The sequence below is a fragment of the Mobula hypostoma genome, chromosome 3 (genome assembly GCF_963921235.1).
Source record: "Mobula hypostoma chromosome 3, sMobHyp1.1, whole genome shotgun sequence".
NCBI classification, from domain to species: Eukaryota; Metazoa; Chordata; class Chondrichthyes; order Myliobatiformes; family Myliobatidae; genus Mobula; species Mobula hypostoma.
In genome coordinates, this window is record NC_086099.1 from 131649379 (window position 1) to 131673176 (window position 23798).

At 42.9% G+C, this 23798-nt stretch overlaps 1 protein-coding gene across 1 annotated transcript in view; it reads right to left on the bottom strand.

The window, feature by feature from the left end:
- Nucleotides 1–23798, bottom strand: part of itgb8 (integrin, beta 8) — a 115748-nt gene that overhangs the window by 39495 nt on the left and 52455 nt on the right. The window contains exon 10 of the mRNA XM_063043746.1: nucleotides 16696–17116. Coding sequence (XP_062899816.1) covers nucleotides 16696–17116 — 421 coding nt within the window. The remainder of the gene's footprint in view (nucleotides 1–16695; nucleotides 17117–23798) is intronic.

Here is a 23798-nt window from a genome sequence, read left to right on the forward strand (position 1 = left end):
ATCTGTACCTGCTCGAACAACAAGTGCTGGAAGAGCACTTCCGGGTTTTCTCGATTCGCGGTTGGTTGAATTCGCGCATGTGGAACTCGCAGATAAGGAGGGCCGACCGTATTTGCAAATTTATTCAGGCACCTTGAGCATACATTTAACTTGCTCAATGACACCAGTGCTTCTCACTGGACTTTCCTTGTGCTGTTGTATCTCTGATAGGTATCATTAGGCATATACAGCATTAAGGAGATATCCTTTGGTTCCAGAAAGGGTGGGCTGCCAGAGCATGAAGACAATGTGATAGACATGAGACATAGAAGGCTGCAGATGGTGAAATATGAAGCAAAAAAAACAAACTGCTAGGGCAACTCTGATAAAGAGCTTGGACCTGAAGCATCCATTGTCCATTTCCCTCTACGAACGTTGTCTGATCTGTTGAGCTCCTCCAGAAGCTTGTTTTTTTTTGCATTCAGGTGGCTACCTGGGAATATTGATTAAACTTCAAGACAGATCCTTTTATGGCTGCACCCAAATGCATATTGATGAGTAAATATCCTAAGGACAGAATAAGTCCTGGGTCTGATTTAACAGATACAGTGATTGTCACGTCAAAACATAGAAACATAGAAAATAGGTGCAGGAGTAGGCCATTCAGCCCTTCGAGCCTGCACCGCCATTCAGTACAGTCATGGCTGCTCATCCAAGTCAGAACCCTGTACCTGCCTTCTCTCCATACCCACTGATCCCTTTAGCCACAAGGGCCATATCTAACTCCCTCTTAAATATAGCCAATGAACTGGCCTCAACTGTTTCCTGTGGCAGAGAATTCCACAGATTCACCACTCTCTGTGTGAAGAAGTTATTCCTCATCTCGGTCCTAAAAGGCTTCCCCTTTATCCTCAAACTGTGACCCCTCGTTCTGGACTTCCCCAACATCGAGCACAATCTTCCTGCATCTAGCCTGTCCAATCCCTTTAGAATTTTATACGTTTCAATCAGATCCCCATCAATCTTCTAAATTCCAGAGAGTATAAACCTCGTCGATCCAGTCTTAAATGCACGCAGCATAAGGAATAAGGTGGATGATCTTGTCGTATAGCTACAGATTGGCAGGTATGATATTGTGGCCATCACTGAGACCTGGCTAAAGGATGCATGTCTCTGGGAGCTGAACATCCAAGGATACACGGTGTATCGGAAGGATAGGAAGGTAGGCAGAGGGGGAGGCGTGGCTTTATTGGTAAGAAATGATATTAAATCATTAGAAAGAGGTGATATAGGATCGGAAGGTGCAGAATCTTTATGGGTTGAGCTAAGGAATAGCAGGGGTAAAAGGACCCTGATGGCAGTTATTTATAGGCCTCCAAACAGCTGCAGGGATGTGGACTACAAATTACAACTGGAAATAGAAAAGGCTTGTCAGAAGGGCAGTGTTATGATAATTGTGGGAGATTTTAACATGCGAGTAGATTGGGAAAATCAGGTTGGCACTGGATCTCAAGAGAGAGAATTTGTAGAATGTCTGCGAGATGGTTTTTTAGAACAGCTTGTTGTTGAGCCCACTAGGGGATCGGCTGTACTGGATTGGGTATTGTGTAATGAACTGGAGGTGATTGGAGAGATTGAGGTGAAGGAACCCTTAGGAGGCAGTGATCATAACATGATTGAGTTCACTGTGAAATTAGAAAAAGAGATGCCGAAATCTGATGTGTCGGTGTTTCAGTGGAGTAAAGGAAATTACAGTGGCATGAGAGAGGAACTGGCCAAAGTTGACTGGAAAGGGACACTGGTGGGAAAGACAGCAGAGCAGCAGTGGCTGGAGTTTATGCGAGAAATGAGGAATGTGCAAGACAGGTATATTCCAAAAAAGAAGAAATTTTCGAGTGGAAAAAGAATGCAACTGTGGTTGACAAGAGAAGTCAAAGCCAAAATTAAAGCAAAAGAGAGGGCATACAAGGAAGCAAAAATTAGTGGGAAGAGAGAGGATTGGGAAGTTTTTAAAACCTTACAAAAGGAAACCAAGAAGGTCATTAAGAGAGAAAAGATTAATTATGAAAGGAAGCTAGCAAATAATATCGAAGAGGGTACTAAAAGCTTTTTCAAGTATATAAAGAGTAAAAGACAGGTGAGAGTAGATATAGGACCAATAGAAAATGATGCTGGAGAAATTGTAATGGGAGATGAGGAGATGGCAGAGGAACTGAACAAGTATTTTGCATCAGTCTTCACTGAGGAAGACAGCAGTATACCGGACACACAAGGGTGGCAGGGAAGAGAAGTGTGCGCAGTCACAATCACGACAGAGTAAGTACTCAGGAAGCTGAATAGGCTAAAGGTAGATAAATCTCCTGGACCAGATGGAATGCACCCGCGTGTTCTGAAGGAAGTAGCTGTGGAGATTGCGGAGGCATTAGCAGTGATCTTTCAAAAGTCGATAGATTCTGGCATGGTTCCGGAGGACTGGAAGATTGCAAATGTCACTCCACTATTTAAGAAGGGGGCAAGGAAGCAAAAAGGAAATTAAAGACCTGTTAGCTTGACATCCGTGGTTGGGAAGTTGTTGGAGTCGATTGTGAAGGATGAGGTTACAGAGTACCTGGAGGCATATGACAAGATAGGCAGAACTGAGCATGGATTCCTTAAAGGAAAATCCTGCCTGACAAACCTATTACAATTTTTTGAGGAAATTACCAGTAGACTAGACAAGGGAGATGCAGTGGATGTTGTATATTTGGATTTTCAGAAGGCCTTTGACAAGGTGCCACACATGAGGCTACTTAACAAGATAAGAGCCCATGGAATTACGGGGAAGTTACATACGTGGATAGAGCGTTGGCTGATTAGCAGGAAACAGAGAGTGGGAATAAAGGGATCCTATTCTGGTTGGCTGCCGGTTACCAGTGGTATTCCGCAGGGATCAGTGTTGGGGCCGCTTCTTTTTACATTGTACATCAACGATTTAGATTATGGAATAGAAGGCTTTGTGGCTAAGTTTGCTGACGATACGAAGATAGGTGGAGGGGCCATAGTGCTGAGGAAACAAAGAGTCTGCAGAGAGACTTGGATAAATTGGAAGAATGGGCAGAGAAGTGGCAAATGAAGTACAATGTTGGAAAGTGTATGGTTATGCACTTTGGCAGAAAAAATAAACGGGCAGACTATTATTTAAATGGGGAAAGAATTCAAAGTTCTGAGATGCAACGGGACTTGGGAGTCCTCGTACAGGATACCCTTAAAGTTAACCTCCAGGTTGAGTCAGTAGTGAAGAAGGCGAATGCAATGTTGGCATTCATTTCTAGAGGAATAGAGTATAGGAGCAGGGATGTGACGTTGAGGCTCTATAAGGCGCTGGTGAGACCTCACTTGGAGTACTGTGGGCAGTTTTGGTCTCCTTATTTAAGAAAGGATGTGCTGACATTGGAGAAGGTACAGAGAAGATTCACTAGAATGATTCTGGGAATGAGAGGGTTAACATATGAGGAACGTTTGTCCACTCTTGGACTGTATTCCTTGGAGTTTAGAAGAATGAGGGGAGACCTCATAGAAACATTTCGAATGTTAAAAGGCATGGACAGAGTGGATGTGGCAAAGTTGTTTCCCATGATGGGGGAGTCTGGTACGAGAGGGCATGACTTAAGGATTGAAGGGCGCCCTTTCAGAACAGAAATGCAAAGAAATTTTTTTAGTCAGAGGGTGGTGAATCTATGGAATTTGTTGCCACGGACAGCGGTGGAGGCCAAGTCATTGGGTGTATTTAAGGCAGAGATTGATAGGTATCTGAGTAGCCAGGGCATCAAAGGTTATGGTAAGAAGGCAGGGAAGTGGGACTAAATAGGAGAAAATGGATCAGCTCATGATAAAATGGCGGAGCAGACTCGATAGGCCGAATGGCCTACTTCTGCTCCTTTGTCTTATGGTCTTTCATCATATGGAAGTCCTGCCATCCCAGGAATCAATCTGGTGAACCTTCTTTGTACTCCCTCTATGGCAAGAATGTCTTTCCTCAGATTAGGGGACCAAAACTGCACACAATAATCCAGGTGTGGTCTCACCAAGGCCTTGTACAACTGCAGTAGTACCTCCCTGCTCCTGTACTCGAATCCTCTTGCTATGAATGCCAGCATATCATTCGCCTTTTTCACCACCTGCTGTACCTGCATGCCCACTTTCAATGACTGGTGTACAATGACACTAAGGTCTTGCTGCACCTCCCCTTTTCCTAATCGGCCACCATTCAGATAATAACGTTTTCCTGTTCTTGCCACCAAAGTGGATAACCTCACATTTATCCACATTAAATTGCATCTGCCATGAATTTGCCCACTCACCTAACCTATTGAAGTCACCCTGCATCCTGTTAGCATCCTCCTCACAGCTAACACTGCTGCCCAGCTTCATGTCACCCGCAAACTTGGAGATGCTGCATTTAATTCCCTCATCTAGGTCATTAATATATATTGTAAACAACTGGGGTCCCAGCACTGAGCCTTGCGGTACCCCACTAGTCACTGCCTGCCATTCTGAAAAGGACCCGTTTATTCCCACTCTTTGCTTCCTGTCTGCCAACCAATTACCATACCCCCAATACCGTGTGCTTCAAGTTTGCACACTAATCTCTGTGTGGGACCTTGTCTAAAGCCTTTTGAAAATCCAAATATACCACATTCACTGGTTCTCCCCTATCCACTCTACTAGTTACATCCTCAAAAATTTCTATGAGATTCGTCAGACATGATTTTCCTTTCACAAATCCATGCTGACTTTGTCCGATGATTTCGCTGCTTTCCAAATGTGCTGTTATCACATCTTTGATAACTGACTCCAGCAGTTTCCCCACCACCGACTTTAGGCTAACCGGTCTATAATTCCCTGGTTTCTCTCTTCCTCCTTTTTTAAAAAGCGGGGTTACATTAGCCACCCTCCAATCCTCAGGAACTAATCCAGAATCTAAAGAGTTTTGAAAAATTATCACTAATGCATCCACTATTTCTTGGGCTATTTCCTTAAGCACTCTGGGATGCAGACCATCTGGCCCTGGGGATTTATCTGCCTTTAATCCCTTTAATTTACCTAACACCACTTCCCTACTAACATGTATTTCCCTCAGTTCCTCCATCTCACTAGACCCTCGGTTCCCCACTATTTCCGGAAGATTATTTATGTCCTCCTTAGTGAAGACAGAACCAAAGTAGTTATTCAATTAGTTTGCCTTGTCCTTGTTCCCCATGATCAATTCACCTGTTTCTGACTGCAAGGGACCTACATTTGTCTTAACCAATCTTTTTCTTTTCACATATCTATAAAAGCTTTTACAGTCAGTTTTTATGTTCCCTGCCAGCTTTCTCTCATAATCTTATTTCCCTTTCCTAATTAAGCCCTTTGTCCTCCTCTGCTGGACTCTGAATTTTTCCCAGTCCTCAGTTGTGCCACTTTTTCTGGCTAATTTGTATGTTTCTTCTTTGGAATTGATACTATCCCTAATTTCCCTTGTCAGCTACGGGTGCACTACCTTCCCTGGTTTATTCTTTTGCCAAACTGGGATGAACAATTGCTGTAGTTCATCCATGCGATCTTTAAATGCTTGCCATTGCATATCCACTGTCAACCCTTTAAGTATCATTTGCCAGTCTATCTTAGCTAATTCATGTCTCATACCTTCAAAGTTACCCTTCTTTAAGTTCAGAACCTTTGTTACTGAATTAACTATATCACTCTCCATCTTAATGAAGAATTCCACCATATTATGGTCACTCTTACCCAAGGAACCTCACACGACAAGATTGCTAATTAACCTTTCCTCATTGCTCAATACCCAGTCTAGAATGGCCTGCTCTCTAGTTGGTTCCTTGACATGTTGGTTCAGAAAACTATCCCGCATACATTCCAAGAAGTCCTCTTCCTCAGCACCCTTACCAATTTGGTTCACCCAATCTATATGTAGATTGATGTCACCCATTATAACTGCTGTTCCTTTATTGCACGCATTTCTAATTTCATGTTTAATGCCATCCCCAACCTCACTACTACTGTTAGGTGGCCTGTACACAAATCCAACCAGCATTTTCTGCCCCTTGGTGTTATGCAGCTCTACCCATATCGATTCCATATCCTCCCGGCTAATGTCCTTCCTTTCTATTGCGTTAATCTCCTCTCTAACCACCAATGCCACCCCACCTCCTTTTCTTTCATGTCTATCCCTCCTGAATATTGAATATCCCTGAATGTTGAGCTCCCATCCTTGGTCACCCTGGAGCCATGTCTCTGTGATCCCAACTATATCATATTCATTAATAACTATCTGCACATTCAATTCATCCACCTTGTTACAAATGCTCCTTGCATTGACACACAAAACCTTCAGGCTTGTTTTTACAACACTCTTAGCCCTTATAATTATGCATGCATGTGTTCAAGAGTCAATGATCCAGATGCCTATTCATTCTAAGCAACACACACAAAATGCTGGAGAAATTCAGCAGGTCAGTTAGATTAGATTATGAGAACACTCGGTCCTCTTTTATTGTCATTTAGAAATGCATAGATGCATTAAGAAATGACATAATGTTTCTCCGGAGTGATATCACAGAAAACAGGACAAACCAAAGACTAATACTGACAGAACCACATAACTATAACATATAGTTACAGCAGTGCAAAGCAGTACCATAATTTGATGAAGAACAAACCATGGGCACGGTAAATGAAGTCTCAAAAGTCCCCAAGTCGATCGACTCCTGAGTCCCCGATAGCAGGCGGTAAAAGTGAGAAACTCCCTGCCATAAACCTCCAGGCACCATCAACTTGCCGATGCCTTGGAAGCAGCTGACCACAGCCAACACTGAGTCCATCCGTCCGAAACTTCGAGCTTCTGACCAGCCTCTCCGATACAGCCTCCTGAGCGCCATCCTCTGCCGAGCGCCTTCGACCTTGCCCCGGCCGCTGAAACACGCAAAGCCGAGGATTTCGGGGCTTTCTGCTCCCGGGGTACCGGTTACCACACAGTAGTAGTAGCGGCGAACCGGGTATTTCAGAAGTTTTCCAGATGTTCCTCCGTACTCTCACGTCCATCTCCATCAAATCAGAATTGTGCACGGTCCCCTACTTGACAGATAACAGACATCACCACCGAAGTGGCCGCGCGCGCTGCTGTCGCACCGCCATCTTCTCCTCCTCCACATTAGCATCTATGGAAATGACTAAACAGTCAACGTGTCGGGCCAAGACACTTCTTCAGGACATAGATCCCAGCTTGAAACTTCAACTGTTCATTCACTTCCATGGATGCTGCCTGACTTGCTGAGTTCCTCAAGGATTTTGTGTGTGTTGTTTTGGATTTTCAGCATCTGCAGATTTTCTCATGTTTATAGCCTGTTCATTCTATCTTGTGTCATCATGGACAAGTCATTAGTCATTTAGCTTATGCAAGTACACACCACTGATTGAGTTCCTACAAGTGCCTTACTCAGAATCACAGAGGGATCCTAAGGCAAAGAAATTGAGGGCACATTGACATTAAATGATAAAATGTGGCCGGGCCTCTGAATCCAATGGATAGCAGTTGCTGCTTCAAACTTCTGTTACTGATTGAATCAAAACGAAAATCAGAATGAGGTTTAATATCACTGGCATACCTGCATATGATGAAATTTGTTATTTTATGGTAGCAGTACATAGCAATACATAATAATAAAAATGTGAAATTACAATAATTGTGGCCAGAAGAACCTACTTTGTGCTGTACTGAATGAATAAATAGATTAATAAACTAACTAAATGAGTGCAAAAAGAAAGGGGAAAATACTGAGAAAGTGTTCTTGGGTTCATTGTCCATTCAGAAATCACATGGTGGACAGGAAGGTGCTGTTCTTGAAACATTGAGTGTGTGTCTTCAGTCTCTTGTACCTGTAACACTGAGAAGAGGGCATGTCCTGGGTGATGGAGGTCCTTACTGATAGATGCTGTCTTTTCGATGCAACACCTTTTGAAGGAGTCCTCGTTGATGGGGAAGTTACAACTTCTTGCACCTTTTTCTGATCCTGCGCTGTGGCCCGTCCATACCAGACAGTAATGCAGTCAGTTAGGTTGCTCTCTACGGTACATCTGTAGAAATTTGTCAGCGTCTTTGGTAACATACAAATTCTTCTCTAATTCCTGAAGAATTATAGCTGCTGTTGTCCCTTCTTTGCGATTGCATCTATGGGTTGGACTCAGGAGAGGCCCTCAAAAATATTGATAACCAGTAACTTGTAACTGCTCACCTTTCCCATTTCTGATCCCTGGAGTCCATTCCTTATCCTCACCCACAATCAATCCCTTGGTCTTGCTGACATTGAGTGCAATGTTCTTGCTGCGATACCTCTCCACCAGCTGATCTACCTTGCTCATGTACGCCTTCTCATCTCCGTCTGAAATTCTGCCAACAGCAGTTGTGTCATCGGCAAATTTATAGAGAGTGCTTAAGCTGTGCCTAGCCACACAATCATGGTTGTAGGGAGATGAGAGCAGTGGGCCAAGCACGCACCCTTGAGGTGTGGCAGTACTGACTGTCAGCGATGAGGAGATGTCATTTTTGATCCGCACAGACTGTGGTCTCCCGGTGAGGAAGTCAAAGATTCAGTTGCAGAGGGAGGTACAGAGGCCCAGGTTTTGGAACTTTTTGATTAGAACTGAGGACATGATTATGTTGCACACTGAACCGTAGTCAGTAAACAGCAGCATGACATAGGTATTACGATTGTCTAGGTGACCCAAGGCTGACTGGAGAGCCAATGAGATTGCATCTGCTGTAGACCTATTATGGTGATAGGGAAATTGCAGAGGGTCCAGGTTCTTGCTTAGGTAGGAGTTGATTCTGGCCATGACCATCCTCTCAAAGCACTTCATCACCGTGGATGTGAGTGCTACTGGGTGAGCCATTGAGACAGCTTACCCTATTCTTTTTGGGTATGATTGTCACTCTTTTAAAGTAGGTGGGAAAGTCTAACTGCCTGCAGCAGTGAGAGACTGAAGTTTCCTTGAACACTCCTGCCATTTGGTTGGCACGGTTTTTCACAGATCTACAGGGTACACCATCAGGGCCTGATGCCTTACGAGGGTTCACCCTCCTAAAAGATGTTCTGACATCAGCCTCTGAGACAGAAATCAAACAGTCACTGGATGCTGCAGGAACTCACATAGATGTAATTTTTTCTCCCTTTCAAAGCGAGCATAAAAGGCATTGAGCATCATTGCTGTTCCTGAACAAGAGAAAATCTGCAGGTGCTAGAAATCAAAGTAGTCCACACAAGATGCTGGAGGAACTCAGCAGGCCAGGCGGCATCTATATAAAAGAGTAAACGGTCGACGTCTTGGGCCGAGACACTTCATCAGGACTGCCAGGATCGACTGTTTACTGTTTTCCATACATGCTGCCAGGCCTGTTGAGTTCCTCCAGCATTTTCATGATGTTAGGTTTCCCTTTGCAGGAAGTAATGGCCTGCATATCCTGACAGAGCTGATGTGCATCCAATTCTACCTCTAACCTCAATTGGAACTGTTTCTTGCTCTTAAGATAGCCATCTGTAGAATATACCTGGACTTTTTGCATATTCCTGGATCAGTGGTCTTGAATGCCTCACAGATCTAGCCCTCATCAGGCTATGAATATCTTGGTTCTTCCACGGTTTTTGATTTGGGAATGTCTGGTATGTTCTCAAAGGCACAAACTCATGCAATCAGGTTTTGATAAAGATGGTTACAACTGAAATGAATTGAATTGAATTGAATTGACTATTACTTACATCCTTCATATACATGAGAATAGAGATCTTTATGTTACGTCTCCGACTACATGTGCAATGCGCAATTTAGAGTAATTTATAATAAATATTATAAATATTGTACAACAGGATAGTCAATATAACATAGAAATACAGTTGCATCAGCATGAATTAAGCAGTCTGATGGCCTGGTGGAAGAAGCTGTCCCAGAGCCTGTTGGCCCTGGCTCTTATGCTGTGGTACTGATACTGGATGAATTCATTCAGAATTGAAGATGAATCCCTGAATCTTGTCCAGTCCAACAACTCACAGCAGCTCTGTAAGCACTCCTCCACCTCCCGTGTACATAAACCATAAGACTAAGCCATTCGGCCCATCGAGTCTGCACTGCCATTTCATCATGGTTGATCCATTTCTATCTTAATCCCAATCTTCTGCCTTCTCCCCATAATTTTTCACGTCCTGACTAATCAAATACTAATCAACCTCCGCTTTAAATGCACCATGACCTGGCCTTCACAATTGCCTGTGGCAACGAATACCACAGATTCATTACTCTCTGGCTAAAGAAATTTCTCCTCATCTGTGTTCTAAATGCACATCCCTCTATATTGAGGCTGTGTCCTTTGGTCTTAGACTCCACCACCAAATGCAACATCCTCTTCACATCCACGTTATTGAGGTATTTCAACATTCTCAATAAGGTCCCCCCTCATTCTCCTAAATTCCAATGAGTACAGGCCCAGAGCCATCAAATGCTCCTCACATGATAACTCTTTCATTCCCGGAATCTTTCTCAAGAACCTTCTCTGAACCCTCTCCGATGTCAGCACATCCTTTCTTAAATAAAGAGGCCCAAAACAGCTCACAATACTCCAAGTGAGGCCTCACCAGTGCCTTATATAGCCTCAGCATTACTTCCTTGCTTTTATATTTTAGTCCTCTTGAAACGAATGCTAAAATTGCATTTGCCTTCTTCACCACCAACTCAACATGCAAATTAACCATTGGGAACCTCACACAAGGTCTCCAAATCCATTTGGACCTTGGATTTTTGAAGTTTCTCCCCATTTAGAAAATAGTCTATGCTTCTACCAAAGTGCATGGGTATATACTTCCCAACACTGTAACCATCTGCCATCTCTTGCCCATTCTCCTAATCTGTTTAAGTTCTTCTGTAGCCTCTCTGCTTCCTCAGCACAACCTGTCCCTCCATCTACCTTCATGTTGTCCACAAATTTGGCCACAAATCCATCAATTTCACAATCCAAATCGTTGACATACAATGCAAATAGAAGCGCTTCCAACACAGAACCCTATGGAACACCACTAGTCACTGGCAGCCAATCTGTAAAGGATCCCTTTGTTCCTAATCTTTGTCTTCTGCCAGTCACCATGAGTAATATTACCATCCATGGTATATCGTTCCAGTAGTACTCTGGGGCTCTTATCTTGCTTAGCATCCTCATGTGCGGCACCTTGTCAAAGGCCTTCTGAAAATCTAAATGTGCAACATCCACCGATTCTCCTTTTTCTACCCTGCTTGTTATTTCTTCAAAGATGTTCGGCACAGACTAGAAGGGCTGAGATGGTCTGTTTCCGTGCTGTAATTGTTATCTGGCTATATGTCCAACAGATTTATCAGGCAAGATTGCCCCTTAAGGATCCCATGCTTACTTTGCCGATTTTGTCATGTGCCTCCAAGTATCCTGAAGCCACGTGCTTAACAATTGACTCCAACATCTCCCCAAACACTGAGGTCAGGCTAACTGGTCTATAACTTCCTTTCTTCTACTTCCCTCCCTTGTTGAAGAGGGGAGTGACATTTGCAATTTTCCAGTCCTTTGGAACCAAGCCAGACCTATTGATTTATGAAAGCTCATTAATAATGTGTCCACAATCTCTTCAGCTATGTCTTTCAGAATACTGGGATTTAGTCAATCTGGTTCAGGTGATTTATCTATTTTCAGACTTTACAGTCTGAACACCTGAACACCATCTCCCTAGTAATAGCAACTGCACTTACTTCTGCCCCTTGACGCCCTCGAACATGCAGCATACGACTAGTACGTCAAACACGAGAAACTCTATATGCTGGAAATCCAAAGCAACACACCCAGAATGCTGGAGAAGGTCAGCAGACCGGGCAACATCAATGGACAAGAGTAAACAGTCAATGTTTCAGGCTGAGAACTTTCATCGGGACTGGGGAGGAAGGGGAGAAATCAGGGTAAGAAGGTGGGGGGAGGGAAGGAAGAATTACACGGAGGCAGATGATAGGTGAAACTGGGAGAGGCAGAGGATGTGAAGTAAAAGGCTGGAAAGTTGACAGGTGAAAGAGATAAAGGGCTGAAGAATGGGGTAATCTGATAGGAAATGAAGACCATAGGAAGGGACAGGAGCATATTACTAGAGCATATTACCACGGCGAAGACTGATGGAAAATATGCATTCAGTTCATCTGCCATTTCCTTGTCCCCCATTACTATCTCTCCAACATCATTTTCCAACCATCTAACATCTACTCTCGCCTCTCTTTTACTCTTTATATATATTAAAAAAAACTACTGGTATCATTTTTGATACTATTGGCTAGCTTGCCTTCATATTTCGTCTTTCTCCCCTCAAGGTATTTTTAGTTGCCTTCTGTTGGTTTTTTAAAAATTCCCAATCCTGTAACATACCACTATTTTTTGCTATATTACATGCCCAGTCTTTTGCTTTTATGATGGCTTTGATTTACCTTGTCATCTTGCCTTTAGAATACTTCTGCTTCTTTGGGATGTATCTATCCTCTGCGTTTGTATTGCTCCTAGAAACTCCAGCCATTGCTGCTCTGCCATCGTCTCTGCTAGCATTGCCTTCCAAACAGTTTTGACCAGAGCCTCTCTCATGCTGCTATATTTCCCTTTACCCACTGCAGTACCGATACACCTGACTTGTCCTTCTCAAATTGCAGGGATGAATTCTATATTATGATCACCGGCCCTTAAGGGTTCCTTTACCCCAAGCTCTCTAAACAATTCTGGTTCATTGCAGAACACCCAATCCAGAATATCTGATCCTGTAGTGGGCTCAACCAGAAGCTGCTCTAAAAATCCACGTCAGAGGCATTCCACAAATTCTCTCTCCTGGGATCCAGCATCAACTTGATTTTCCCAATCCACCTGCATATTGAAATCCCCCATAACTAATGTAACATTGCCTTTTTGACAAGCTTTTTCCGTCTCCCATTGTAAATTGTAGTCCATATCTTGTCCACTTTTTGGAGGCCTGTAAATAACTCCCATCAGGTTCTTCTTACCCTCTTTTCTTCACATAATTGAAGAAATTAATTGGGGTTGGGGTTTTCCTTTACCCTACTCGCCAAGGCCTTCTCATGCCCCCTTCTGGCTCTTCTCAGCCCCTTCTTAAGCTCCTTTCTTGCTTCCCTATATTCCTCAATAGACCCATCTGATCCCTGCTTCCTAAACCTCATGTATGTTGCTTTCTTCCACCTGACTAGATTTTCCACCTCACTTGTCACCCATGGTTCCTTCACCCTACCATTCTTTATCTTCCTCACCGGGACAAATTTATCCCTAACATCCTGCAAGAGATCTCTAAACATCGACTACATGTCCATAGTACATTTCCCTGCAAAAACATCATCCCAATTCACATCTGCAAGTTCTAGCCTTATAGCCTCATAATTTGCCTTTCCCCAATTAAAAAATTTCCTGTCCTCTCTGATTCTATACTTTTCCATGATAATGCTAAAGGCCAGGGAGCAGTGGTCACTGTCCCCCAGATGCTCATCCACTGAGAGATCTGTGACCTGACCCGGTTCATTACCTAGTACTAGATCTAGTATGGCATTCCCCCAGTCGGCCTGTCCACATACTGTGACAGGAATCCGTCCTGGACACACTTAACAAACTCTGCCCCGTCTAAACCATTGGAACTAATCAATATTAGGGAAGTTAAAGTCACCCATGATAACAACGGTGTAGAACACATAGAAAGAGCATGTCAGGCAGACAGAAATAAATGGACTACACAGGAAAGAGGAAAAGATAAGAAGTCTAGATGCAGCTTCATAAAGGACTAATCTACACACATTTGATGAAAAATCTGATAATGATGAGAGCGACACAGAACTGTGTCACCTTGAGATATCCAGCATGAAAATTAACAATAGTCAAGCAATATGACTTATGCCAGAAGTGAAGGGCAAATTAATTAAAATGGAATTGGACACTGATTCAGCTTTTTCTGTCATTCCACAAGTTTGAGAGGCATTTCAAAGATACTAAACTGAAGCTTGCAGATATCCAACTGAGAACTTCTACTGGTGAAAAGATACCCACGGCGGGAATGACATTTGTAACAGTGAAACAAGCCACATTGAGCTTGTATGTGGTAAAACCAGGAGGACCAGTATTGTGGGGCGTGATTGCTAAGACAACTACAACTTGATTGGAGATCCATACACTATTTGCATGCCACATCCCCTGCAATAAGGATAACTGAAAGCAAATTAAGAAAGGTACTGGATGATTTCAAATCTGTCTCCATGCTGAACACCATGCAAATTTGCCCAACAGAGGACAAACAGGTGTTGGTATCAACCTCTGTGCCTCTGGTTGGAAAGCATATTGGACCAAGAAAGGACAATCCTGCTCAGAGGAAGCATGAAAGTGCTGGTCCGACTAGAACAGTTTTTGTAGCAGCATATCTGAGAAAGCTTCTGATATGTTAATCAAGCAGTTACTTGTGAAATGTGGCTTGGTTTTAAGCTGGAAGAGAGTTCAAGGAGCTTCAGGAAAGTTGCAAGCATTTGGCTTTCGTGAGTATAAAGAACCAGAATCTAATCTGTGTGCATTCAGGTTATTGCATGAACTTCAAATGGGAGACAAAAAGCTGCTTGTAAAGGTAGATGCAAAGACCAAAGCCCAACTGGATGAATAGAAGGCCAAAAAGAAAGAAGTCAATGGAGATACGAAAACAGAGGATTCGTCAGATGATGCTGTGGAAGAGAAGACCAAGAGGAGAGGTCAGATCATAAAGGGAGCAATAGAAGGATTAATAAGAGAATACTCCAGTGAACTAAATGCACCTTCCCAAGATCAAGATGCACAAACTAGAAGAAGAAATGTGTCCAGAGCTGTCAGAACAACTTTCCTGCAGTTTCAGTGTCAATTCAGATGATCACCACAGAGGGGGTCCCAGAACCTGAGATTGTTTCACAGCAACAAGTCTCACCTGCCAAGCAGAGTGATCCTCCTTATCAGGTAAGACGTTAACCCACAAGAGTAAGAAATCATCCACACTGATTTAATCTCAAAGCCTGAATGGGACAATTGAAAATTTACTATGCCGTGGATGTCTGTATATAGTAGTTGTATTATATAATGTACTGAGTATTTTATTGAGATGCATTCTCAATTGAGTTGGAGTTTATAGCTAAGCAGGGAGGAGTGTTGTCTATTTAATATTTGAGTAGTCTTGTGTATATACTGTATATTGGCTGATTAAGCATTCTGGTTCATTCAAATAATTCATTATGAGTTATATGTATAAATACGTGAATTGCATACATCATCAAGCTGCCACATGATATGTGTGTGCCTCGCTTACAGTATACCCGGAGTTACATCCACATTCCTGGACTCCCGTGTCAACCTTTGAATTAGTTGAATGTTTTGAAGTTACTAAACAGCTCTTCCGGTTCCACAGGTGATATGTTGATGGTAGATGTTCAGAGATTGCTTCAAGCTGGCCTGGTCGAAATCTCCCGCAATGAGAGGCAGGGCATCATGGTGCGCAGGCTCGTGCCTGCTGATCACAGTGCTCAGTTCCTCCAGTGCTGGACCTGAGGGGGAATGCACACAGCCACCAGGAAAGCTTCACTCAAACAATTTTATCTTCTGCTTGGACATGCAGGGATGGACTTCTGCAATCTGCATCTCACCATTGAAGCCCACCATTTTGTGCTGCAGATATCCATGTTCAATTTTGTCCTGACCACAAGTTACAAGCTGAGGCAGCATTGTCAGCATTTATGGCTGATGTGGATATTCTGAGCTCCTCAGTGCAGCTCGTTTGTCATAATTAACATATATCAATGTTGCAGCTGTCACAAATTCAGTGAAGGAAGCCTTTCACATAATCATCCAAGAAAACAGCTGTGGCAATGCTTACTAATCTCCCTGGCAACTGCTTGGCCCCCAACATACCACTGTATGCCCATCTTGTTTTCACTGACCAATTTTAGTTAGTAAATAAAAGGATATGAAATCGCAGATAAGATTCATGACTCGAAGAAACATGCCACTCCTGAGGGATATGGTGGGGAGGGGAGGTGGTGGGCGGGGGTGGGGGGGGGTGAAAGGACCAGTAATGGGTAATAGTTGCTCACCTGAAGCTTGGTGCATTGAGATTTAAAAGGGAAAGATAGTGGGTTGGTGCTTTCCGGAAATCACAGTCATTTTCTGCACATTTAACCTGCACGATTTCTATTTGTACTTGGCTCAAGCTTGACCCTAAAATGCTGCTGATACAAAAGGGGCATGTGAGATTAATGCTCAAATTTCTTAGTTTGCTCACAGATTTTCAGTTACTAGTCTCCAGAGTCGCAGTAATGGCTGCCATTTTCCCTGAATTTTGATCATAAGGTTGCTCGAGAGTAGTTTTTATTTCTCAGTATGCTTATCTGATGTGGAACCATGATGCACTGTTGCTGAGAGAGATCCTCATACTCTGTTATTTGCAATAAAGTACGGAAGATAGCATTTAAATGTATGCATGGATATTAACAATGCAAAAAGGATTAAAATTCACATCCTCATTATAAAGTTCCATATCAAGGTTTAATTTACTAATATTGAAAGAAATAGTGTAACAATCTAGTGAATAGTTAGCTTTCTACAGGAGGTTAATGAATGTCATGAATTCATCAGCTTACCAGCACACAGCTGCCCTTGATGATAAGGACAAGAAAAGTCATCGAGTTCACAATATTTTCCATAAACTCTACCTAGTTTCGTTTGGTAGCATAAACACTTCCCACAGTTGCAAATCCCTCGATTACTGCAAACAGGTTGGTGTTTATATTGCCGGCAACTTTCAGTGAGACATTGTTCTTGGGACAATCCTCTGCAGGAAGAATTGGTAGCATTGTCTTCACACTGGCAAAGTCTACAATCTGGGTCAATCTCTTTATTGAAGCATCTTCCACACTCATGACCTTTAGGTCCTTTGCACTGACAAGTACAAGTGCTGCTTATAGAAATAACAGTTGTTTCATTGTATCCAACGGGTTTTAAAGTAATAGACTTGATGCCTTCAAAACACTCTGTCACTCCAATTGTCACATTAAACGAGGCCTAAATCGAAAGAAAAATCCGAGAATTAGCATTGGGAGGACCACGCTCGGCTATAAGTATATTTTACCAAAATGTAAGTAAAATACAAGATAAAAATTAAAAACTATCTTTCTTTTTGTTTGAAACCTGCTTGCTTAACAACTGGATTTCCCCTGTCCTGGTATGTTAAGCTTGTTAATGATAAACAGAATGCTAAATGTCCTCGTGCTCTTTTGGGGTAAAATCATGAAACGATACAAAAAAAACTTATTAGAAGTAATGAAAGGGGATTTTGCCCACAGGTTCCTGCATCAAAATGAGACCTTTATAGTTTTCAGGCAAAGTCAGTTGATTCCAAGTAATTGATTGATTGGTCATTACAGTATGTCCCTCTGGTGTTTCTTGCTCTCCTCTCTTCCCACGCTCAGTTCACAATAGAGACCCAATCAGAATAAGGATTATCATCACTCACATATGTCATGAAACTTGGTTTTTTTTGTGTGACAATAGTATAGTGAAATAGATAAAATTACTAAAGTACTGTGCCAATGCCCTTGAATGGAAAATCCTACAAGTAGTGGATAAGGCCCAGTCCATCACAGGTAAAGCCCTCCACACCATTGAGCTCATCCACATGAAGCATGTTACAGGAAAGCAGCGTCATCACCACATCATGGTCATACTCTCTTCTCACTGCTGCCAAGGGAAGAAGGTACAGGAGTCTCAGGACTCAGACCACCAGGTTCAGTAACAGTATTCACCCCTCAGTCATCAGGCTCTTAAACCAAAGGGGATAACTTCACTCAACATCACTTGCCCAATCATGAAATATTTCTGCACCTGAGGACTCACTTTCAAGGACTCCATCTCATGTTCCCAATATTCATTGCTTATGTATTTATTATTGCTGTTTCTTTTTGTTCTGCACAGTTTGTTGTCTTCTGCAGTCTGTCTAAACACTCTAGTTGGGTGGTCTTTTATTGATTCTGTCATAGTTGTTATTCTATAGATTTGTTGAGTATGCCCACAAGAAAATGAATCTCAGTATATGGTGACATAGCTGTACTTTCATAATAAATTTACTTGGACTTCGAGGTATACACGTGTGCCTAAGACATTTGCATAATACTCTGTTGCCTCACAGTTGCTAGCCTGACTACTTGGAGGAAAGTCAAGGCCAAAAGAACTCTCCCCATCACTACTGCTCATCAGTGGCAGAATAAGCTGCTTGGGAGTTAAGGAAAGCACATGGGAGGAAAATCACAATTCTAATGTGCCTGGGCAACCCCAAGTGAGGGTTTGGCCTGATTGCCTCCCATACTGTGAGTGGCACCACAACCCTATTCAGTGTGATCCAATGACCACTGAACACAGCACTGATAGCTATTCATCCATCGTCAATGTCGATGAGGACCTTGACACCATTATGATGGTGCCAAGACTAGCGCATGATTTGGATTTAAGTGAGGGAGAGTTGTGCAGCGTCAACCTCACTCTCTCTTCCCAATTCCCATCTGGATCCAGTGACAAGACAGAGTTGGGACGGCTGGAGATGGGACTAGGCACAGTGGATGACCAGGATGTCTTCTGTGTCTTGTCCTGCTCTACACGTTCCACGACACTTGCAGAGACTGCCTTCTTGATTGTTGGACCTTCCATTGGTCTCACCCGCTCAATCCGCCGGAGTCTGTCTTCACATGCTGGGATAGACAACCCCCTATCTCACCGAGGGTTTGAGACCCGTCGGCTACTCTCACCTGGTTTAGCCGGCTTGTCGAAGCCGTTTCCTGGGGTGTGGCCGCTGTCCCATGCAAACAGCTATGGGGAGCCACAGGCGAGAGCTGAGTGCCAGGTGAGCACCATAGATATTAAAAGAGGCTGTGATCAGTGATGGGAACTCCATAAACTCATTAACATGCAAGCCATTAAAAACTGAGGATAAGGATGAAGCAGAACACTAATGTGGCAAAACCCACAATTTAATTGCTATTCCACTCCTAAGCCTGTGTGATGTTCTCCTGATTTGTTTAAAGAATTAACAATGAAAACTATAGGTTTTCCCCAGAACATAGATTTCTCTTTGTCATGGGGGAAAATGTGCAGTGCATGATCTTTGACGCCATGGTGATTGCCTTAGAGCAAATGTCCTTTGGGTTATGATGAATCACACCCAGAATTCCCTGATTTCCCAACATTTGCTAATCAACCGGGAAATGATCACTGACATGATTGCATTTACACAGAATTAATTTTATACATGACTAATTTCTAGACAGTATCATTTTGTTTAATATTCCACATTCTTTGGCTCTCAATTCCAACTCAACTGTTTAACATCCAATAAGATCCATCTAAAATATTCTATATTTCTTTGCTCTGAGGAGCTTCTTTACATTTCCTCAGAATAATGTAAACCATAAACCTATATCTAGCCTCTCACTGTTAACTGGTTGTATAAATGTAGATTGCTGGAGACACAAACAAACAATCTGCCCTTTAACCCTGAAAACAACATCATTGTTGTTTTCACTGTGGCTCTGTTATTGGATATTGATAACAACACACAAAGGAACATGCCTCTCTCTCTATGCTGGGTAGATATGGAATTCATGTGGAAACGCATTATTCTGCAACGATATCAGATCGCTTATTTTCACATTCCATGGAAGCAGACTGAACTTGATTCACATCGCCCTTTCATTTCAGCTAACAGTTGGGTTTTGATTTATTTAAAAGATTTCTGCTCCTCCCTCTAGCTCTGACAATCCCTGGAGCTAAATGCAAGGATCTTTAGATCTACAATTGTTAATATCATGCAAACACGAAACCAAACAAAATACAAAGCCATTATAACTTTCCCCTTCAATTTAGCATATTGTAACCATTTATGAGAATAAAATGCTCTATCAATGGAGTAAAAAAAGAAAAGGATATCAAAAAAGGATTCTTGAGGTGTTACCATGCTATAGTCTGTCATTTTGAATTTTGATTATTTCAAATCAATTGCTGGTAAAATGGCCAGAAAAGTAATCAATGCAATTTTATGATTGTACAAAATTATTATTAATTGACATGTGTTGCAAAGTCACATGCATGGAGTTTATTTCCATCCTACTTCCACGCTTATTGGAGTGAGAAGAGGAAGAAGAAAGCCCTTAACTCCGAGTGGAGTCATCGGGACGCTGTCATGACGGCGTTCTTTCTAAGCAGGTTTTCTTATTTTTATGAGGCCGAGTTGCGAGCTTCACGCTCAACCCAGCACGGATGGAAAGCGTGCAAGGGAGCCAGCTGGATTCGAACTCGGGAGCCTTCGCTCCGAAGTCCGGTGCTGATGCCACTACACCACCAGCCGGCTACTGGAGTGAGAAGTGAGGAGTGAGGGTGAATTTCTATAAACAACATAGAAATTGCAGAGGAACATGCCAGGCAGAACTGACCAGTAATATTTAAACTTCATATGAGGCAGCTTCTACCCTTAAAGGTATAATCTTCTACTCCATTCTACCTCAGCTGCATCCATCTTTCTCTCAAATACGATTCAGTTTTCCTAGTGTGCATTATTCCATAAACAACTTGAAATGGATTTAACCACTCTGTTTATTCAACAGATGTTTGTAATCTATAACAGCATAATTTCTATTTATTTATTTAGAGATACAGTGCAGAACATATCTTCCAGCCCAATGAGCCACACCACCCACCAATCCGTCTATTTAACCCTAGCCTAGTCACAGGACAACTTACAATGACCAATTAACCTACTAACGTTTTTGGAATGTGGGAGGACACTGGAGCACTTGGAGGAAACTCACGAGTTCATGGAGAAGATGTAGAAACTCCTTACGGACAGCATCAGAATTAAACCCCAAACCCCAACACGCTGAGCTGTAATGGCATCGTGCTAACGGCTATGCCACCGTGGTGCCCATATCTGATGGCATTCCACAAAATATCTTGGAAATCTGAATAGTGCTTGTCTGAAACTAACTTTTATGCTCTATTTATACCACCACATGAGGGGAAAATGTGATCTTCCATTCATAAAGTGGATGAACAATCAACTGTATTGACATTAGGTAAAACAGTGGGAAACCTCTTTTTTCCTGAACGGTGTCAAATTATATTTTAGATTCTTCTGAATGGAAATTAACGTCTCAGTTTGATATTTCATCTCAATTTGAAACCTCACCCAGTATGTGAGAAATTGGTTCAAATATCACCTGATTTTGATTGCAGGAAGTTACAATAGCCCTACTTCGCAACCAGGAGTGACCATAGGTTTCTAGCCAGAAGAGTGTTGCCAGCTATATTGAGCAAGGGCAAGCAAGAAGCATCCCTTACAGGTGTCTGATGCATGCGCTGGGTCCTTTGAACAAGCAATTATATTACTTAATGCCTTTTTTGTGTGGTCTTTTCTCTAAGAATCTTCCTTATAGTCTTCCATTGTAACATATGCTGTAATCAGAACACACAACTCAAAGGTAATATTAGAAGAAAATACTGAAATATTCAATAGGTCAGGCAACATCTGTGGAAACATATTCACTTGCAGGAACAGAGAAAATGGAGGAGGGAAAAGGTAAACGAACGAGAGCATCTCTGATAGACTGAGACCAAATGGGTTAATAGGGGTAAAAGGAGTAGCAGTCATGAACAAACTACTTTCTTGGTTTGTGTCTGTTGTAAATAGCGAGGTTGTGGAAGATACCTAGCAAGCTCAAAAAGAAAAAGGAAAACTGAGCCACGGAAGGCTGCCGGATCAGACAATATTCCTGGCAGAGTGCTTAGAGGATGTGCAGACCAGCTAGCTGAGATTTTCACTGACATCTTCAACATCTCCCTGAGTAGCGTCGTCGTTCCTACGTGCATCAAGGCCGCCACCATCGTCCCCATGCCAAAGAACTCTTCAGTGTCCTGTCTCAATGACTACCGTCCCGTCGCACTCACATCCATCATCATGAAGTGTTTCGAGAGGTTCGTCATGAGGCACATCAAGACCCTACAGCCCACCTCACTGGACCCCCTGCAGTTTGCGTACCGTCCCAACCGTTCAACAGACTACGCCATTGCCATCACCCTCCACCTGGCCCTAACCCACCTGGGCAAAAAAAGACACATACATTCGAATGCTGTTCATAGTCTTCAGTTCAGCATTCAACACAATCATTCCTCAGAAACTGATTGGAAAGCTGAGCCTACTGGGCCTGAACACCTCCCTCTGCAACTGGATCCTAGACTTCCTGACTGGGAGACCTCAGTCAGACCGGATCAGAAGCAGCATCTCCAACACCATCACACTGAGCACGGGGGCCCCCCAGGACTGTGTGCTCAGTCCACTGCTGTTCACTCTGTTGACCCACGACTGTGCTGCAACACACAGCTCGAATCACATCATCAAGTTCGCCGATGACACGACCGTGGTGGGTCTCATCAGCAAGAATGATGAGTCAGCATACAGAGAGGAGGTGCAGCGGCTAACGGACTGGTGCAGAGCCAACAACCTGTCTCTGAATGTGAACAAATCAAAAGAGATGGTTGTTGACTTCAGGAGGACACGGAGTGACCACTCTCCGCTGAACATCGACGACTCCTCCGTTGAGATCGTTAAGAGCACCAAATTTCTTGATGTTCACCTGGCGGAGAATCTCACCTGGTCCCTCAACACCAGCTCCACAGCAAAGAAAGCCCAGCAGCGTCTCTACTTCCTGCGAAGGCTGAGAAAAGTCCATCTCCCACCCCCCATCCTCACCACATTCTACAGAGGTTGTATTGAGAGCATCCTGAGCAGCTGCATCACGGCCTGGTTCTGAAATTGCACCATCCCGGATCGCACGACCCTGCAGCGGATAGTGAGGTCAGCTGAGAAGATCATTGGGGTCTCTCTTCCTGCCATTACAGACATTTACAACACACGCCGCATCCGTAAAGCAAACAACATTATGAAGGACCCCACGCACCCCTCATACAAACTCTTCTCCCTCTTACCATCTGGTAAAAGGCACCAAAGTATTCGGGATCTCACGACCAGACTATGTAACAGTTTCTTCCCGCAAGCCATCAGACTCCTCAATACCCAGAGCCTGGACTGACACCAACCTACTACCCTCTACTGTGCATATTGTCTTGTTTATTATTTATTGTAATGCCTGCACTGTTTTGTTCACTTTATGCAGTCCTGCGTAGGTCTGTAATCTAGTGTAGTTTTGTGTTGTTTTACATAGTTCAGTGTAGTTTTTGTATTGTTAATAGAGCACCATGGTCCTGAAAAATGTTGTCTCGTTTTTACTGTGTACTGTACCAGCAGTTACGGTAGAAATAACAATAAAAAGTGACTTGACTTGACTTGAAAATGATGAGTGGCAGAAATGGGGAGCTCTGGTACAGAAAGATAAGTATGAGTTGAAGATCTCCACACTGAGTCCTGAAAATCAGAGTGGAAGTGAGTTGGTGAATGAAACTGACAAACAGAAGCTCAGGGCCTCTCCTACCAACTTAGTGCAGATGCTTAACATGCCGATTTTTCTTTGTTTATTTTTACAATATATTGTAAACATCAAATACAGCACATTAGAATCGAAGAAGTGCATGTGAATCACTGCTTCCTTTGGGACTGTTTGGTAGAAAATGAACACTACCTCACTATTTCTAACGCTCCTTTTGCACTACTTACTTAATTTATATTCTTATATATATTTCTTATTGT